The sequence below is a fragment of the Crocodylus siamensis genome, chromosome 12 (genome assembly GCF_052110815.1).
Source record: "Crocodylus siamensis isolate JL-2025a chromosome 12, ASM5211081v1, whole genome shotgun sequence".
Taxonomy (NCBI): Eukaryota; Metazoa; Chordata; order Crocodylia; family Crocodylidae; genus Crocodylus; species Crocodylus siamensis.
Genome location: NC_143406.1, coordinates 35,383,670 through 35,403,909, shown reverse-complemented (window position 1 = coordinate 35,403,909; position 20,240 = coordinate 35,383,670). Strand labels below are relative to the sequence as shown.

General features: G+C 44.3%; 1 protein-coding gene across 2 annotated transcripts in view; it reads right to left on the bottom strand.

Annotated features, from left to right (window-relative positions):
• XYLT1 (xylosyltransferase 1) overlaps positions 1–20,240 on the bottom strand; it is a 333,774-nt gene that overhangs the window by 152,050 nt on the left and 161,484 nt on the right. For both annotated transcript variants that reach the window (XM_090023581.1, XM_090023582.1), the window contains exon 3: positions 14,313–14,838. In XM_090023581.1, coding sequence (XP_089879707.1) covers positions 14,313–14,838 — 526 coding nt within the window. The remainder of the gene's footprint in view (positions 1–14,312; positions 14,839–20,240) is intronic.

The following is a 20,240-nucleotide window of genomic DNA, read 5'->3' as shown; positions in this document are numbered from 1 at the left end:
TTCTTGGTTAATACCAATGGCTGATTATTAACCAGCCATATCAGCTGATACTGATGATCCTATAGCCGATTTGCCAGATGCAGCCAGGCAATGTGGAAAGCAGTGTCCTGACAGTAAATTTGTGGGGGGAGGGGCAGATTGAGGAACCCACAGTAAGGGAGGAGTGGGGCTGAGGCAGGGGCTGCCCGGCTGGGGTGATGAATACGACACTGAGGCTGGACATGGGACAGAGCCACAAGTGGGTTGTCTGTGGGGTGCAGGGGGTAGGGGGCTCCCTGCTGCTGCACCCACCCCCAAGGGAGGTATGGGGGCACGCGGCCCTCCAGATTTGTGTGCAGGGCATGGGTGGGCTTTCTGCTGTGGGCTTGGGGCCAAGAGCTGTGCCACCCTCTTCTCGGTGGGGGGCTGGGCTCAGCTGCAGCAGAGTACAGTGCCCCATGTAGGAGTGGTGCTAGTGGAGCTTTGGGGGACTAGTCACCCCAAAATTCCCTGTAACCCCCCCATAGCCACCCCTCCCAGCACCATGTCCTGCCCCATGCAGCTGAGCCCACCTTGCCCCCACCACCCCGAGTGCAGCCCTGGCCCAGCCCCGCCACTAGGATGAGGCTAGTGCAGCCCCTGGCCCTGAGCCCACAGTGGGTAGTGAGCCCTCAACCTGTGCACAGATCTGGGGGGCACATGCCCCCTATGCCTCCTCTGGGGGGCCGCCCCCCTCCTACCTCCCCTGAAGAGCCACCTGTGGCTCCATCCTAAACCCCACCCCAGCTGGGCAGCACCTTCCCCTGCCCCTCTCCCTCCCTCACTGTGAGGGCCTTGATCTGCCTTCCCCCACCACAGACTTACTGGCAGGATGCTGCTCTCCAAGCTGCCAAGCTGCATTCCTGGCCACGTGCATGCTGCAGTTGTGCACATGCACGTGAAACTTATTGGTGACATTATCAGCCAAAAAAGCCGATTTCAGATAATGTTAATTTTCTTGTTATTGGTGCCAATCTGACATGTGACCAATGTACTGGTACACCTCTATTCATCAAGGACATTTCATGACTATTACAATAGTGCAAGACAAGAATCAGGCCTATTCACTTCTAACAAGTCTTTAAGCCATCAAATGATAAGCAGTTCTTTCACAGACTAAATATATATTTACTTTCAAAATTATTTCTGCTGAGCTGCAAACTTTTGTCACTCTCTCTTTCTATAGAAGTCATGATTACTTGGCAGAGACGCAAAAGACTGCTGTATTAAAAGTATATTCTATTTAAGAAATATACACTTACAATGGAAACAGCCAAAATTATGGCCTGAAGTCTTAAAATAGCATTAATCTTTCTTAAGATTGGCATCATGCCTGGTGTTGTAACTTGAGAGCAGTTCTCTAAACCTTTTTTCCCCTCACTTCTAAGGAAAGCAATTAAAAAACAAACACCAACCCCTATAAAATGCACCACGTCCTAACGTAAATATAATAAACTACGCTTGCCAAAATTCTGAGGAGGAGGGTGTAAATTGTGTACATTCTCTGTAGCTGTGCCATACATGGCTCTTTCCTTCTACAGCACATTAGCTTGGGCTTGGACAGTCTTCCTGAAGAGGCTTCAGGAACACAGCAAGAGAAAGATATTTGTGGAATTCAAAAAGTTATTCTCCTTTTATGAAAAATGTCAGTTTCTCTGGCTAGAATTTAAAGGCTTTATTTTTCCATCAACTTGCAAAAAAAACCCAGAAAGAAATAAAGCCAGAGTGGTTACAGTTTGTTTTACGATCTCAGAATCATAGAAAATGAGGGTTGGAAGGGACCTCAGGAGGTTATTGAGTCCAACCCCCTGCTCAAAGCAGAACCATCACCAACTAGATCATTTCAGCCAGGGCTTTATCTAGCTGGGTCTTAAAAACTTCTAAGGATGGAACATCCACCAGCTCTGAGTAACCTGTTCACATGCTTCACCACCCTCCTAGTGAAAAAGTTTTTCCTAATATCTAACCTATTGCTACAACTTGAGACCATTGCTCCTTGTTCTGTCATCTACCACCACTGAGAACAGTCCAGCTCCATTCTCTTTGAAACCATCCTTCAGGTAGTTGAAAGCTGCTATCAAATCCACCCTCAGTCTTCTCTTCTGCAGATTAAATAAGACCACTTCCCTCAGATTCTCATCAGAAGTCATGTGCCCCAGTCCCCTAACCATTTTTGTTGCCCTCCACTGGACTCTTTCCAACTTGTCCACATCCTTTCTATGGTGGGGGGTCCCTGCTGACCCTTGCCCCACCCCTCCCACCGCCCTGTCAAATCCAAGACAAGGGGCTCCCCCACTCTGTTAAGTGGGGAGGGGACCTCATTTTGGAGTTAAGTAAATGCAGAAGTCTGGAAAATTCCAGACATGCAGGTGGTGCAGCAATCTTAACTCGGCTGGCTTGCATATATGTATTATAGTGCTATCTTTAATTATGTGATGACAAACTATTTTCCTTCAAGAAACCCTTGAAGGAAACCCATCAGAATATATAGTAAACAACATTCATTTAATGAATTATATTTAATCCTCATTGTTCAGAGGAAAGGAGGAAAGGAAGGGGAGAGAAAGAGTGTGTGTGCATGCACACATGCATATGCATGCACCTTATTTATTGCATACCATTTGCACCCTGCTGGGAAGATGAAATGGTTTCTTCATGGACTTTTCTATGGTGAACATCACCATAATATCCAGGGGCTTTATACATATAGCAATTTCTCTTCATACCACAGCAGTGAGATGAGGAGCCTATTGTTATCCCCATTTCACACAGGGGAACTTGCACATTAACTTTGGGTGCTCAGTCTGAGGATGAGCGCCTGATTTTTCACAGTATTTAGTACTAAAGAGCACTTCCTCTGTTCAAAGCACAGCTCCCACTGACTTCAGTTGCTGCTAAGAGTGTTCAGTATTTCCATAAATCAGTCCCTTGGGTATTAAGAAAATGAGGAACACAGACGGTTAGTCACCACCTGTGAAAAGGTTGGTTTAAGTGATTTGCCTAACGTCACGTGGTTATTCTGGCAAAGGCATGGGAAGAATTAAATCTTACAGGGCAGCGTTCACCTGCATTCAGCAGAGGATTATCCTTTATCACACGCTTCCCAATAAATTCATTTCTGCAAGCAACAACCTTCCTTACTACACATCCCTGATGCACCCCTGACACTTCTGTGCACTGAACCAGAGGAAGGCATGTCACTGTATGTAATCAAGTCACTGAAAGTTTTACCATAATGTACATACAGCAGAGGTTATGATGTACAGCGGTATTGGCTGTAGACATGAAGAGACATTACTGGGAAAGTTCAGCTGCTGGGGCAGAGCGTGTGCAGCTGCTGTGGGGCATGGTCAGCCCTTGAGAGGTTTGATCGTACTTGAGCAACTAAAACTGAACAACTATTTACTGAGCAACTTAAAGCTTTATAAGTTGACTGAATTCAGACAGTTTTTCCATGAGAATGGCTAAGGGCACATCCCTGACACAAAAGCCACTTACTTTATCAAATATCAAGTCTCTTTCTTTCACGTGGAGTGGAGCCTACAGGAAAGAGGAAAAAACCCACCACATGACATTTGTAACGTGGAAGGAAAATGTATCGTTTCATCTCAGCCTCATGCTTTCAAATAGCTCAACCATTTTTGCTAAAATTTTCTAAAAAACTTCAGACCTAGGCAGCTCAAAGCTGGCATCTAATTTTCTGATCAAATAGTTCAAGTTTCAGCTGGTAAATCTATAAGCAACTGGAAATCGGGTCTTATAATGGGAAGCATCCAGTAACTATAATAGACAGTCCTACTACCCCCAACTCTAATAACTGTTAATTCAACTTCTTTGTGTCATTGAAGAAGTCATTTGGGAGGCAGAGAGAAACATAGCTCATGCTGGAGGGTGGAAAAAGAAACATGTCCTTTTATTTTTCCTTCACAGTATCTCTACTGATATCACTGTAACATATTGAATCAAAAGGCTGAAAACCTATTTTATGTGTATGTGTGTGTATATGTCTTTATGCCCTTCTTTCTGTCCTTCTACTTGGTGGTCTTTTCCCCTAATTCTTCCAGCTCTTGCTTTCACATCACTGACAACTCATTGGACTGATTTTTCTCCATCTACCAACGTGTTCCAGGAGCACAGGGAGGCATTATTAATCATTCAAACATTTCTTCTTTCCTCTCTGTATCTTCCATATGTAGCGATTCTTATCGAAGCCTCCACTAAACACCATTTCCTGTGCTCTCTTCCCAGATTTATTTCTGGGACAGATTTAGTAATTACTCTCCTCCATCCTGACTAGCACCTCTCCTACTTCAATGATCTCTGCAACATTGACATTTTATTATAGTAACAGTTTTGCAAGAGACTGATCATAAAATTTTCCAGCCTCTCTACACTTTCTGTTTTTGCTGCCCCTGCTTCCCAGAATTGCCTTAAAAATGCCAAATTTTCAAACTGTATTTCTTTGTGTTTGCTGTTTTAGTGCCTCAGAGCTAAAACCTCCATGCCACGTAAAGCCTTAAAGTTGGCATTCAGTGGGATGGCAGCAGACTCTCAAACCTACAGATGTCCTGTAAGCATCACACATTTCAGAGGAGTCAACAATCTAGGAAAAAGGCTCCGTATCTCTAACCCAGCTCCCGGTGCTATCAGAATCCCTTGCTTGGCCAGTTACAGTGGCCTTAAGCATTCCCTTTATAGTTTTTTTTTACTCTATGGTAGAAATGAAAAGATCCCTACAGAAAAAAACCCATTTTATTTTACCATAATCTCACCAACTCTGGATAGGAATGCCAAAGTCCTTGATCTGCAGAGAAGCTCCTGAGATCTCTGGGGACAGCTGGGAGGAAAACACTACTGGACAATCTAGGAAGCTCCAGGGCCAGGTCCACCAATTTTATGTCCCCTCCTTCTCCCAGAAACACTCATATTCTGATCCCAGAAAAAGCATTATCTTGGTAAGATTTAGATGCTGTAATGCAAATAAATAGATGGCTTCAAGGGACTATTTTTACAATATACAGTCATCTAATATATGTTCTCTACGGCCTTATTCTTCTCTACTGACCCTATTCTTACACTGGTATAATTCCACACACTTCTCTTGAGACAGTTCTGATTCACACTAACGTAAGAAGAGGAGTGTCAGACTCTCCATCATTTCACAAATTCATTTAGTACAGAATGCAAGTGCTGTGTGCTGAAGCTGAAACTACCCTTTATAATGAAGGAAATGCTGGTATTATGGTTTCCAGAACTGAACACAATCTCTGTATGTGGTGTAATTACATCTTAGCTTTCTGCAGAAGAATAGTTTATAGCTTAAATGCTATTAATTGTAAGCAGCTTTTGTTCCGCAGGATGCTGTTCATTGATAACTATCCAATTAGGGTTATTTTGCAATTAGTCTATTCACAGTAAATTTATTGCAACAGGAGTCATCTGTGGTGCAGCAAATTAAAATGTTGTTGGGTCTGCATCTGCATTGGCTCTTAAATGCCACTCTTAAACAGCCTAAAACTCATCATGGTTTTTCTGCCATGTTGGCCAATAGATAAAAGCTGTGAAGAGGCATGAACATGACTTTCAAATACCTAACCAAAAGAAACAGGGACAAAACCAATTGTTTTTAAAATTATACAATAATCACATGACCAAAATCCTGAAAAGTAAACCAAGCCATGTGTCCAGCAGTCAGTAAACACATGCAACTCAATGACTTCTTTAAGTACAACCCGAGCATATCTTAATGTAATATATTCCCTACTACTGCAGAAATTCAAGGCCTTAGTGACACCTGAAGTTTCTTCCACCCTCTTCCTGTGTGACAATGCACCTTTTGAGGCTTTAGGGTTGTTTTAGTGCTATGGGGTGCCTCTACACATGCAGGGATGACACACTCTGTGTCTTGTGGATCAGCAACCCTGCACTTTAAAATGGCTTAAAGTGCCACCACAGCCCTTTTGAAGCCCTGAGATGCTGATACATGAGACGCTGTGGGCGCTTTAATTAGAGTGGGTTTTGGAGCCACTTTAACTAAAGAGCCCCCTCCCCCCACTCCTGGAGCATGTGTAAAATGCTAATAGTTCTTAAGATACTATAGCCTGTGGTTTGTGTGCATCGGGGGGGGTGGGGGTTGCAGCGCCTGTTCTTTGCTTTTAATCTATTGCAGTGATTCTTAACCAGGGCGGCAGAGCACCCCAAGATCTTTTCAAGGGTGCTATAGAGTGCTACATAATATTAGCACTGTTAGGCGTGCAAACGCGATTCACAAGACAAACCCAAAGTTTTCCAATAGGAAAGGTGTTTAAAACATTCTGACCTGTGGTGGTCTTTTTGAGTTCTTTGCAATAGAAAAACTGCTCTATTGTTTTTTGTTGTCATAAAAAGAGTGCAAACTAACAGCTAGCGTTTTCCAAGGAGGGCTGCGAGTCTAATGAGGGGTGCCTCAAATCTAAAAAGATTGAAAACCACTTGTCTATCAAAAGGATGCCTGTGACTGAAGGAAGCTGAACCCAGTGATCCAGATGTTCCTATGTGGCCTGCTTTACTATTTAGCATTTGAACGTTCTCTTTTACATTCAACGGGCCAAAATTCCATATGGTTCTTACCTATATTACCCTTTTTAGTTTGCAGTTTATATGGATTCCCTTTCACTTCTGGTCGCTAAACTGTTCGTATTTTTCTGAACAGAAAATTCTACTGCATTCCACTCCAGAAGTGGCAAGTGAAGTGAGTGGCATGCTCGTCTTTCCATAAAGTGCTTCAACATCCTCAGATGAAAGCTATTATAGAGGTCTACCCCCTTATTATGTGTGCACTACTCAACACAGACAGCTATGTGAATCTAGACTACTTTTTCTTTTAGTTTGAGAGCCTGAAGCAGTTTGTGTTATTCTAGGGCATCAGAGAACTGTATTCCTCAACAGTGAAATCTCTCCTTTCTGTGTGCACAGCAGCATTATCAGTCAGGAAGCAGATAGGCAAATACCTTGAGCCCCACTCGCGGCACATGACACAGAAAGAGGTCATTTGCATTTTTTCCTGTTTTACTTATAATCAGGGTTATGCTGCAGGGTTGAAGGTAGCAGAAAAACTGTTCTGACTTATAAAGAGAGGAAAGAATGTAGGAGCCAAAAGGAAATAGATCAGGGTCATCACAGCCTCTCCCTTTACCTAGGGACTTTTCTTTAAACACAAGTGAATGTTAAAAAACAATCAAAAGGGTACTGGAGGCATGCTGAATGCCCATCTGTGACCAAAGCCCTGGGTCAAACAAGATTCCAAGTTCAGTCACCCATAATGAGGGGGCAGATTCAAGTCCCACCTGTGAGTCTGATGCCAAAGATAACCTGGACTGGAGAAGAAAATATTTAGATACCACTTGATAACGTTCCTTTGCTGTAGATTCATGTAGTTAGTGCCAGTGACCAAGGTAGAAGTATCATGTATTCTGCAAGCTTTCACACTGATCCCTCAGGTCACTAGGAATCAGAATCCTCAAATATGACACTTCTGCTGTATAGTTAGACACTGAGGAGGCTCCAACAAATATGGAGACAACATCAAAGGGAAAAAAACCAATTTTAATAGCTACACAGCTAGATTTTCATATTGGCTTGGGACAGACATTACACATAAACTTGTATAAGTGATCAGAAACTGGTTTAAACCTGTAATAGAACAGATGTTCAGTGCACATAAATTAGTTTGATAATGGCTGAAACCGGTTTGAGATAAACCTGGTTGAATGTAGTATCAGACGTAACTGATTTAGGTCAAACTGGTTTATGCAATGTCTGTCCCAGACCCCTTTCTTGTTTAAGTTAAATCAGAGTCCTCCAGCATCCCAGATGCTTCGCAGCTCTGGGCAGGGCTCTGCTCTGCTCCAGCCCAGCAGGGCTGGCTCCTCCCCTCTGCTCCCTAGCTGGAGCTCCAGCAGAGACTGCAGGTACAACAGCATCTGTCTGGCTTCCTCCTGTTCCTCCTCCCCGCAACTTTACCACTCTGTCCTCAAGCAGGGATTCCCCCCTCCCATCTGCCTTACACAGATGCCTCTCAGCATTAGCTAGCAGACCACATGATGGCAACCATCTGTGCTGTGGGCAACAGGAAAAAGGCAGACAGGACAGTGTCAGCTAAGGCTTTTTGGAGCTAAACAACAGGTAGCTGGTAATGTCCCTCCATTCCTTCCCTGGAAAAAGTTGTTTAAGAAGAGCTTGAACTAATGAGAGAGGCTCTTGTTTTGCTGATGAGCTGATAAATGCTGTATAACTACCCCTTGCTGTGTAAGTCAATGCTGTGCAACTCCCTGCTGACTCCCTTGCTGGTCAGAGGAACAGCAAGGTGGGGAGGAGAAGAACCCCTCCCTAATCAGTCCTGCCAGGGTCTGGCCACACCCCCTCAGTTCAGCACTTTGGAAGGGGAGGCAAGGCTGTTCTAGCACCCCCAGCTTCTAGCCTGAGCCACAGCAGGCATGTGCCTGCATTTCTTCAGTCCAGAAGGGATGTGTGTGTGGTTACAAGCTGATTCAACCTAGGCAGTATGGACTAACCTGCAAAGATTGAATCAATTCAGGCACAGGCTTTTTGAATGTGTCTCTAGCTCTTGTGCCCAAAACTTCAGCATTTGATGTGCCACTCAAATTTCACTGCATAATTAGGTGAGTAGTAGCAGCCACAAAGTCCTCTGCTTTTCCTGGCTATAAAGGGTGCTGCTAAGGGATCATAAAGCACAGATTAAATCATACTAGCTTTGTCACATGATAAGTGTGGCATGAAGCCAATCTTCCTCTGGAAGCTTGCTCCAGAGTCCAAAATCCACAACCAAGAATTTTCTATTTCTAGCTTTCTCTGGCTAGAAATATTTTCTTAGCTTTCCCTAGAGGAGTGCAACTATCTGGGGGACTCTGTACAGGAGAATACTCATTGATATAGTTGAGCCCTTATCCAGCAACGACTGCAGCAATCAGAAATAAGACCTGGAACAGCTAACAGAAGTGGAGTGGAAGCCTGCAGTGAGATACAGCATAAAGTTGTGGCTGGCCCCAGCAAGGAGTCAGGTTATTACATTCGTCACAAGTTGCAGCACCGCATGTTGCTTCTACCAAAGAGTAACCTCAGCTGTCATGCTGGCCACACAGGAAAGATGTTTTCCTGGTTCCTTTCTGTAATCTACACAGCACTGGATTTGCCTGTTCAGCCTGGGGTTGTACCTGATGCTATTTTTCCTGACTTCTTGCTCTTCATTTCCATCCTCTCTCCCTCCCTTCAAGTTCCTCAAAAACCCTCTTAACTCTGAACCTTCTCTTCAAAGTAAAGAGCACACAAAAAACAAACAGTGGGACTCTCCACTGCCTGATGTTGTGACCTTGACCACAACAGCATAATATTATGTTAAAAGCCTTAACATCCATTTCCTCGGCCTCCCAGTGTTCATCACGTCCTTTGGAGGCATGCATTTAAGGACACAGTACAGAACCTCACACGCTCACAGTGCTATGTAATTCAGGTGGCATGCAAAGGTTCACATCCAATTCAGTCATGCGCCGTACATGGTGCACACAGGTGGAATGGGGACCTGCCTGTTCCTGTTCTCATGGAGACAGTGCATTCATTCCATACAGGCAAGAAAGGACAATACTGTCAGTTTTAAATGACCCTTTCCTTAGTACAATGAAGATAGTTGCGTTTGACTTTCTTTAGGTTTTTGTCATTGGAAATAATAAAATACTTTAAAGGGGGAGGGGAAAAGCTTGTAAACTACTGCTCCTTTTGATAACTACCAGTGTGAATGTATCACTTAGAATTTATGACAGGCTGGCTCGATGAAATCGTATACCATGATCGATGGCCATACTTAGCTATTCTGTGGCTCTTAACAGTTATGCATTTAAGAACAGATCTGAGGGGACTGAACAGTGGGTGACACCTCAATGGAAACCATGGCTTGGAACAAGCTTATACACTGGAATAATGAATGAATGTGTTAGTCCAATGCATAGCTACTGAAGGTTCACAGCCTCGTTGTAAACAGACAGGAGATCTTTTTCATATGCAAGCATAAGGGGATATCACATGGCATGCTAAACATCTAAACTTAGATTGATTCCCGGAATATCTGACTTGTGCTGACACAGAGCACAAGGCTTCTTTGATGCTCAAAAAAGTACAACCTCAAGTAATCCCACTATTATAGTGCCTTTCATCCCAAAAGCTTGGGGATTGTACTTTACAAAAGTTAAAGCTAATTAAGTCTTGCACCCCTCTAACGGCTGTAGCAGGGTTATAATGCTGCCTCTGAGAAGGGATGGAGCAGCTGCTTGCCACCAGACACCAGCTTACAAAAGTTCAGATAAAGAGGGGGAAACAATCCATCCTACTGGCCTCCCTGATCACAGCCTGGTTACATTTGGGTGCAGTATTTACAAGCTCAGGTTTTAATGAGAAAGGGGCTCTAACCTCCAGGCTATGTTGAGTACTGAGGGCCTCCTGACAGGCATTCAACGCCTTCCCCTCTGGTAGCAGCAGTGTAACAATGCAACAGTGTTTTTGCTCTCCCCTGTCATCTCCAAGTTGGCACGTAGGGCAACTGCCCTGGTTGTCCTGTGCTAGTTACGTAGCGTCTGTCTGGTAGTAGCTGAATATTTTCCAAATTGCCCGTAATATGTTTTATGCTGAACATGACTTTCAGCCCCTTGGAAAAGCTGCCTCAGAGATCTAGCATCTCTCCTGGGCAATAGTACATCTGTGCAGCGGCACTGCCTACATTTGCATCCTGCATTCCCTGGATTAGGATGCTGCTCTATCACTTCCCTATTGCAAAGCTGTTGAGCCTGCTCCTATCATCCCTGTGTCTAATGTAGGATACACAGAACACCACACGGAGGAGAATTTGGCAGTGAAAATGCTTAACTTCAGTTGTTGGTGTGGCAGGAGGGAATAACCTTGAGGCAAAGAAAAGTCAACACTTTCTACAAGGATCCATCTGGCTGGGTAAAGACATTTTCAGAAAAAGGCCTCACTGCGTATAATAAAAATCTAATGGAGCTCCAGGGATATCCCTGCTAGTTTGAAAACGCCTAGCAATGGCCTGTCTACACCTTCTATTTTATTATACATGATGCACACCTTACTGAAAGAACTATTTTTTGTTCAGGTGACTGCCAGGAAAATTCATCACCTGTTTCTGCCTACATGCACATTGTTAAATTGCGAACAGAACAGAGGTCTATCAATTTATTGTTAATAATTTTTGACAAGTTTCCCTGCTATCCAGTCAGCTTTTCTCGACCATGTACTCTGCTGCCTAACGAACAAAAATACTTCACACCATGTAATGCATAGCTGTGCACTGGAACATTTCAGACATTTGAACTGAGTCCCTTGTTGGAAAATGTCTTACAAAGCCAGGATTGCAACATACTTCTCCTGGCTTTGGATATATATACACATGACAGAACATACCTCTTTTGACCCCTGGGCACATGTATACATGACAGAACGAGGAAATATTTTGGGCTAAGGCTGGAAGCTGGTTAAGTGGCTTGGAATGTTACAATATGTCCCAGGGAGATGGATTAGCAGCCAGGTGATGCGACTGCAGGCATTAAATGGTACACACTTTTAATGCATGCTTGCGGAATATATCCCTTGCTGCACTTTCACATTGTGTGAGTGCACTTCCTCTCTAGACCCACTGATAACCTCCCTATCTACTGGAAGACTGTCATCCTTATGTTGAGGGACTGCTGCCACTTGATACAAGGATGGGTATGTGGGTAGGTGGGTGTTTGTGGTATATACACCAACTCTCCCCGCTTCCCCCACAATTTAAGACTTGTCCAGATCCTAGAAAGTGTAGAACAGACCCATAAGGTGCAGAATCCACTCAATTCTCTCACCAGGCAAAATCTGAATTTTGTATCTTTAGGAAAGAAAAGAAAATGACACCAAGAGACATTTGCAATATCAAACCTTGCTGGGACTCCTCTGAGTGTATGGTAGAGCTCAGCCTTTTACCAAGGTCAGGTTCTCTTTAGCTTTTGGCTTTTTCTTCTCTTCTGTCCTGGTCTGTCAAGCCTCGCAACCCACTTATCCTGCAAATATCCCGTCAGACCCTGAATCTTTTGCAAAGCCTGAAGCCATTGCCCACTTTCCTATTTTCTACTACTCAGTGAAGCAATGGTGAAAAAAGCCAAAAGAGACTCTCAAAAAAGGGAGCCATATATTCAGAAGGGAATGATCCCACTCTGTAGCACTGGATTAGTAGCCTCTCTCAACCCCCAGTGCTCTGCAAGTACTGAAGTATCGATTGTAGGACTGGGGTTTTAGACTTCTGTATACCCACTACTGTTGCTGACAATACAGTTCGGGGCTCATTATCTATGGTCAGTGGTAAGAAGCATTTTAAAAGGGGAGGCTATTTTACAATTAAATAAATGGTGAAGTATAAGAAACTTTTTGAAAGGTGAAAATAGGTCAGCACACATGCACATGCACACACACACACACGCATGCATGCGAGTTGCGAGACAAGCCATAAATCTGACACACAAAAAGTAAAATCACCAGACAAAGCTGTCTTATACTATGGTGTGGACTGGAAGCTCTAAGCTAATGAGCTCTGAAAACATCTTTCTGATTGAAGACTTCATTAAAAACAGAATGTTTTGCCTGTAGTCTTATTGAGCCCTTGCTCATGAAAGTTTATGCATGTCTGATACAGTTCTGCTAGTATCATTTATGGTACTATCTAGAGGTGCACCGATACAGCGGTCCAATATCAGATCAGCACTGATATAAATAAAATGTTCTACATTGGAAATCAGCTCGATGCGGCCGATAATTTCTGATAAATGCCCATGAGTGTGTGCAGCGACAGTGCAGCATGTAGGCAGTGAGGAGCAGAGCTGGCAATATGGGGAGGTGCGTGCAGCTGGTAAATCTGGTGTGATGGAAGTGGAAGGGGAGGAAGAAGGGGAAGGGGAGGGGGAAGGGGCATGGAGGGGCAGATCAAGGCCCATGTGGTGAGGGAGAGTGTGGGGTTGGGACTGGGGCTAGGGCAGTGGGTACGCACCCGAGGCCAGGCAGGTGCGGGACATGGGAGGGGGTACAATTCATCTGGTGCTTGTCTGGTGGCTCCCACCACTCACCCGGGCACAGAGGGGAAGGGAGTGTCCCCAGATTTGGGTGGGCTGGGCTCTTCCCGGCCTGGCAGGTCCGGGGTCCCCCCATGTCCCCCAGACAAGTGGCAGGAGCAGCAGTGGGAGCTGCCAGATGAGCACTGGATGAGCTGCGTGCAGCGGTGGGAGCTGCCCACCCTTCCTATGCCTCCCCTCCCAGTGAGCCGTGTCTCTGTCCCCATCCCCAGCTCGCAGCTGCATCCTGCCCTGTGCTGTGCAGATCCAGGGGGCACACCTCCCCCAGCCCACAGATGAGCCACTTGCAGCTCTGTCCCAGGCCTCTCACCATCCCGGCTGGTCAGCGCCTGCCCCAGCACCATTCCCTCCCTCACCACAGAAGCCCTTATCTGCCCTCCCAAACATCCTTTCCCTCCCCTTCCACTACACCAAACTTACCAGCTGGATGCACCCCTTCAAGTTGAAGAGCTGCGTATTGGAAATCAGATTGGTATCGGTCGATATACCGCCTTAAAAATTGGCTACTGGTATCAGCCCCAAACATCTCTATCGGTGCACCCCTAGTACGATCATGCCTAGTCACTGTGCTACACGCCGTACAAAGAAATGAAGAAAGAAGATGGTGCCTGCTTCTGAATTAGCAGCTTCCATCCAAGCAGCTCTTTTAACTGCCAGTGATCTGCACCACAGACCCTGGGCTGGCTGGTAGAAGGTGAGCGTTTGGAGTGGCGGTTTCCCTGTTTCTTCACATTGCTTATTTCCTCTGTAGAACAATGCATGAATGAATTCCTACCCTTGTCTAGGCTTCTCTGTATGCGAGAATGAAGGAAAAGTTACTGCTAATGTCTGATAGAACTCGTTCAAAACTTGGTTAAAATAACATGTGAAAAATCTATTGGAAGGAAACTGAACCAGAACATTCAATTTATGTTTAACAAGAATCCTGTGTTCTCTGCATAATTCTCTGCATAAGTCATCCTGAGGTACTCGCTGTTTTAACACAAACGAGAAAAATAACACTTTACCTTACTGCAGTGTTGCTTTTTATTGTACTGGATCAGAGTCAAGACTCTACTCCTGTGTACAATTCCTCTCCTGTACAATTCCTCTCCTAATGTAGTGTAGTTCATCCCACTTCAGCATCCACCAACTTACCCTCCAGGGGACAGAGCCGTGTAACCATCTCTGGCATCAGCTTCCCTTGCTTGTGTTGACAGTATATCTCTGCAATCTCCTGCCGACACTGCTTAGACTTGGATCGGGACAGAGCTGAGATTGCCTCCTTGCCCGAGATCTCACATCTTGGCTCTTGGTCGTACTTTATTTCAGGTGAGCTGTTCCCATTCTTTTTCATATGGTGCTGTCTGGGAGACCTGTGAATTTCCTTCAAGTTGCTGCTACTACTGTTCTTTACAGCATGGTCACTGAAGTGCACTACTTCATTGGAGCTCTTTCCCAGCAATGAATTCTCCTTTACCTTTTCTTCTTGCTCTAGTTTTCTTTTCAAGTGCTCCTTCTGCTTGCTAAGGGGCTTCTTCACCAGCTCAGGCTGGTGCTTTTGCCTCTGAGTCCTGGGAGCAAAGTTACTGTTATCAATATTTTCAAAGTCCTTGGGTACAGAGTTTTCATTATTGCTGTCTGTTCGCGTTTTCTCTTTTGGACGGTGGGAAAAATAGCCATCCTGCAATAATCAAAAAGAAAACCATTACACACATCATACTACACCCATCTAACTGTATTATATGTATCATGTGCAACTTTTACATTGAAAAGGGAAGTCAATTAAGAGATAAGGGAAAAAAAAGAAATAAACATTGGAAATACAGGACAGAAAGAGACCTCTTGGATCATCAAATCTAGTCCCTTGCTATTGCAAGCACAAAGTCATATAACCCCTGTAATTAATTAATACCAGGCTGTGATACCCAGATTCACATCCTGTGTTAGTAACAGGCTGGAAAGGGGAGGCTTTAGTTAGGTTCATGAGCACTTACTCATTTGGGGCTTGATCCTGCTCCCATTCAAATCACCTGCCACACACTCACTGATGTCAATGGAGCAGGGTCAAATCCTCCTATACCTGTGGCCGCTTTAAGGGGTTGTCTGCATGAATAAATGTTTGCTGCTCAAGAGTGAGAGCTCCAGAATCTGCCCTGTGGAGCAGTGCTTTCCTCCAGGAAAAGTCCACTGACTGAACTATTGTTTTACTCAGTGAGAACAACTGAACAAGGGTAAATGGCAGTGACAGATTCTGAAATTCCCTAAAGAAATCCAGCAGGTCTCCACTACAGCCGGGAGAACTACATAGCTCAAAAGCAAACTCAGTTAAGTAGCAACTGTCTCGACCATGGTCCTCCACTCCAAATAGGGAATATGATCACAGATATAACGTAAAAAAAAAAGAAATTATCCAGGAAAGGCAATACAGCCAGAAAAACAGTTATCGGACACAGAATAACTACTTGCTTCATAATTTTACCCTGCTGCTATAGAAACTTATTCTAGTGTAGCAGTGATTGCCAGTGAAGATTTCTATGTTACGTTTTCTTTTGTCATCAGAGGCCATGCCATGTTCATGACAGTTCTCTGTGAAGACAACATAGGTCAGCAGGAGGCGTTGGACAGCAGAGTACACCCTTCTTGTAAACTTTTATTTTTATAAACTCTAATGCCTGGTTCCCAGGACAAAGTCAAGTCACTTGTGGCTAGTGCTGACACTAAAAGTGCAGGAGCCGGTCTCACGTCAGCACTGGACATGCATAAGGACCACCAAAAATACAGAAAAACCAAAATGAAAAGCATGTTACTGAACAATGGCGCTGGCATGTTGTTGTTCCACTACCTTCCTCTGAGGCCTAAATTTCCCAAACACAAATGAACTCAATAACTGGTGTGCCTGCAAAAGCTGTGGTGATGCACTTCACCCCAGGACTGTCACATTCTGCTTTTCTGTATGGCAAATTTCTCTAGACAGAGGAACAAGAGGTGTGTCACACCTGAAAAACATGACTGTCAGACAAGTCCAGCCTTTTGCTTCCAGTTCTGGCGAATACCATGCGATTCAAAGAAGGGGAGATAAGACAATCCCATCCATTTGGAAAACTATGCAATGCAATACCACATCTATCATGAGCCTTTCAGAAATCAGCTTACAACCCAAGTATTGGGCTCCACATTCAAATGCTTACCTGCCCATAGCCACATCCTGCAGTTCACATGCACATCAATCTCTACTGACTTCAATTGTTGGTGATAAAATTATCAGTCCCTCAGAGTCAACTTGTACATTACAGAAATTCAGTACAGTTACATAACAGATGATGCTTCCCCTTCACACCTGTCAGGACAAAGCCAGCTTCTCTTTTGCTTCCTAATGACCTACTGCTGCAGTCATTCAAATTTTCTCTAAACAGTTAAGGGGTATAATCAGGCAGGCACAAAGTAATTTGCATTTTTATGCATCTCTGTCCCTTCTCATAAGATTCCTTGGTAGAACAGAATTGCCAAGTTCTGTGCAGCCTCATGTGTGACACTGATGCAAATTAATTAAACGGCCTGTGTGCCTATCTATAAACAATATGTGTATAACAAGAACCTTCAGCTTATGGCCAAGCATACCAGGCTATAATCAGCTACAAAGGGAGGTTAGGTAGCTGCACACAACTTGGGAGCTGTAAGCAAGAGGTGAGATGACTAATATAGGCAGGAGGAAGCAAGGGTGCTGGAAGGGATTTGAGAACTCATCCATGCAGGTGGTTGTCAGACTGCTGCTTCCTGGAGGTTCGTGTAGGAAACTGTCTGGAGGCTAACAGCCTTCAAGGATGGAAGAAGAGGTGGAGGAGGAAGCAGTGCACTTGTAAGAGAACTTGAAGAATAGACAGGTGGATGGGTGCCAGATGCTGGTGGGATATATGAGAGAAGTTTGCAGAAGGAAGGGGGAAGAGAGGAAGAAGTGAAAGAGCCTGGACACAGTAACCATCCTCATTTTTCCTTGTGCTGCCACATTCGCCTCAGCAACTACTTGTGGCCTCCTCCATGCTGCTCCCTTCTGGCTAGTATCTGCAACAGGGAGTGGTGAAAGGGAATGCAGTAGGTTGCCTGCTTCCCTGGAGTCTTGTTTCAGTTTATTTCTTGGCCTACTAGGAGTCTTTTCAAGCCTTGTTTCAGGCTTGAACCTCCACAGGATGAGGGCAAGGGTGCGTGAGTTGGTAAGCAGCTGCACAGAGAAACTCTGTAATGAAGGTGCAGGGGCCGACGTTCAAAAGAACAAAGGAGAGATAGGCACCGTGCTCCCACCAAAACTCAGTGGCATGTTTCCCAGGAAGTAGGATGCATTAATTAAGAAGTAGGGAAGATACTAATGAAAAGGAGAAGAAGAGTGTGCATGTAAGAGCAAGGGTATAGGAAGGAAAGAGAAACGGATGAGAAAACACAGACTCTGGAAAAACCCGAGAAAAAGATCTATTTTTAGGAGGCAGACGTGATGGAGAAAAGCCTGAACAAAAGCAAATGCAGTAGTTACTTGCTTAATACACTATTTGGTGGGAAATTGACTGACAATACTGTATAATTACACAGGAAGCATGAGTGCTGTAGTCCATCAGAGCGCAGTGGGCGTGGTAGAGCTTGTCTTTTGCACTCTAATTAGACGGACTTAGACTAGAAGATGACTGTGACAGGAGTATCGCTACTGGAGCCTTCCTAGTGGCGACTCCGCCCTCCTGTTATGGGCCAACCACCTGCTCAGTCACCTGCCACACCTTGATCTTAATTGATTAATGGTTGATGTAATTAGCGGGAGGCTGCCCCACTCTATGCTCCCTGGTGCCAGGGGTCGCTATCTCCGGCTCCGTTTCCTCCCCTACACCACAGCCCAAGCCTCACAGATGGTACTGACATGGTTTTGACCTGGGCCCTGTTGTGACTTGGCCCTCTCCTTTACCTCCTTGGGGCTCCTCACTCTCCCCCTTGCTCTTGGGCTGGGGTCAATGTACCCCAAATGCTGCGCTCTCTCTGGTGCCAGGGTCCCCACGCTACCATGGAGGCCCTATGAGGCTTCCTCCAACTCCTAATAGCCTCACCTGGTCCTCTGGTCAAAACAGCAAACACAAAAACACAAAGACCCTGGGCTATGACATAAAAAGCTAGACCGTCTGGCCAAGCAACATTCACTCCCTACTGGGAAAACACTCCAACCCCCAGCAGCAACCAGAGGCTGCTCATGCAATCAGGGTTTTCCCCTCTGTCTGCACTAGCCAAGCTCCTCCTCCCTTGGCCACCAGAAGGGAACTACCCTCCTGGCCGCCTGCCTGGGCTTATATGGGCCAGGCCCTGCCCCTTCCTGTCAGCTGGCTCCCTCGTGGCTGTCCTGGCAACCAGCACCTGTTACTCCGGCTGCCCTGGTAACTGGCAGCTGGGCCTCCCTCTTCTTGCCACTAGGGGTCTCTCCCGAGCCGTTTTCTGCTCTCAGGGGCAGGGCATCTGAGTGCTCTGCCACAACGCCTTAAAATTTTAGGTCCAAGGAATGGACATTTCCATTTTTTCAACACTGGGGAGTAGCTATGGGAAATTTGGTATAAAACTTCCTTCAAGGGGGGCTGTAAATATTTATGAACTTTTGTCCAGGCTTTTCCTGTTTTCTTTCTACTCACGGCAGGTCTAATAAAACAAAGCCAGGGCTTGTCAAATGACAGCATCCACTATAAAGAGTGACAGTAACAGTTCTTAGTACCCAAGAATCACATTTCATATTCAAAGCACTTTGTAAATATTAGCTAATTGTTTTTCACACCTCTGCTGTGAGGATCTATTTATTATTCATATTTTACAGACTGATGGAAGTGAGAAAATGATATTCCCAAGGTCAGAGACAGAGTCAAAACCACAGCCAGATTTCACCTGAGCAGTTTACATGAGTGAATTTATTATTACCAGCAATATTATTATTATTATTATTTTGACAATGCAGCATTAGTGCAATAGAAGCTATTCACTGAACATGAGCTGATCATTTGGCTGAAAAACAAATTGAAGAAAAAGTTTCTGAAAAGCCAAAATTCATTTTGATATTCTAAAACTAAATATTTTGACTTGTTTAAAAAACCTTCTTTTTTTTTTTTTTTTTACCAGAAAAAGAACATCTGAGTGCAAACCACAATGTTTTAACTATGGGTCTATCCCTATTCATGATTCAATCTTTTGTTTTTTAAGGAGTTTGTTCCATGTAAATGAGGGGGGGGGGGGAAAGGCTTATCAACCAGAAACAACTTTTCCCTCCAATTTTTCATTCCACCCATAAAGCAAAATAAAAATAACAAATAAAAAAACCCCACCTCTTATTTTCACAGTCCAACTCAGCAGTTCCTAGTTCTGCCCTGTACTCAGCCCATATTGTGAATATATGATTCAAAACAAAAGAGGCAAGCTGCAAACAGACCCAGACAAATGTAAAAAATGTAAAGCTTATTAACATTATACCCAAAGCATCTCTATTGAACAGCTGCTGCTGTGACTAATTGGCTATTATTTCATATGTTTGATAGTTGTCATGTTTCCTTTATTCTTAACCAATCTCTATAACCTTAGGTTAGTTATGCTAATTGTACATTTTGATCTATTTTATTTTAATGTACTTATTGTAATGACTTTGCATTTGTATGTTTGTACAATAGTTCAGAAATTCTAATTGTTCTGCTGCTATGTTCCTCTAAGCTGTTACTGGAATCCATTTTTATTCTCATGAAATATTTAAATATAAAAAGTCTTCCATTTTTTTCCAAGCTTAGTCATGGTTAGTCAAAATGCCAAAATATGCTAACTACCATAATGGCTCAGTGACATGGATTGTCCTGCAGTGAAAGGTGAATTAAGAACCCCAAATCCATTTCAGGAAATGTCATTCACTATTTCCAGACCATCAGAGGATTTTCCATTGACTACAGTCTGGGATTCAGACTGCAGATGCAGAGCCAGGAATGTCTAGCCTACTTTGCCACACAGACAACAAGGGCAGACTGTTACCAAGCCACAGCAGAAGGATGGTTGCATATAAATTTAAAAGCTCATTTTAATTGGTAGATGATT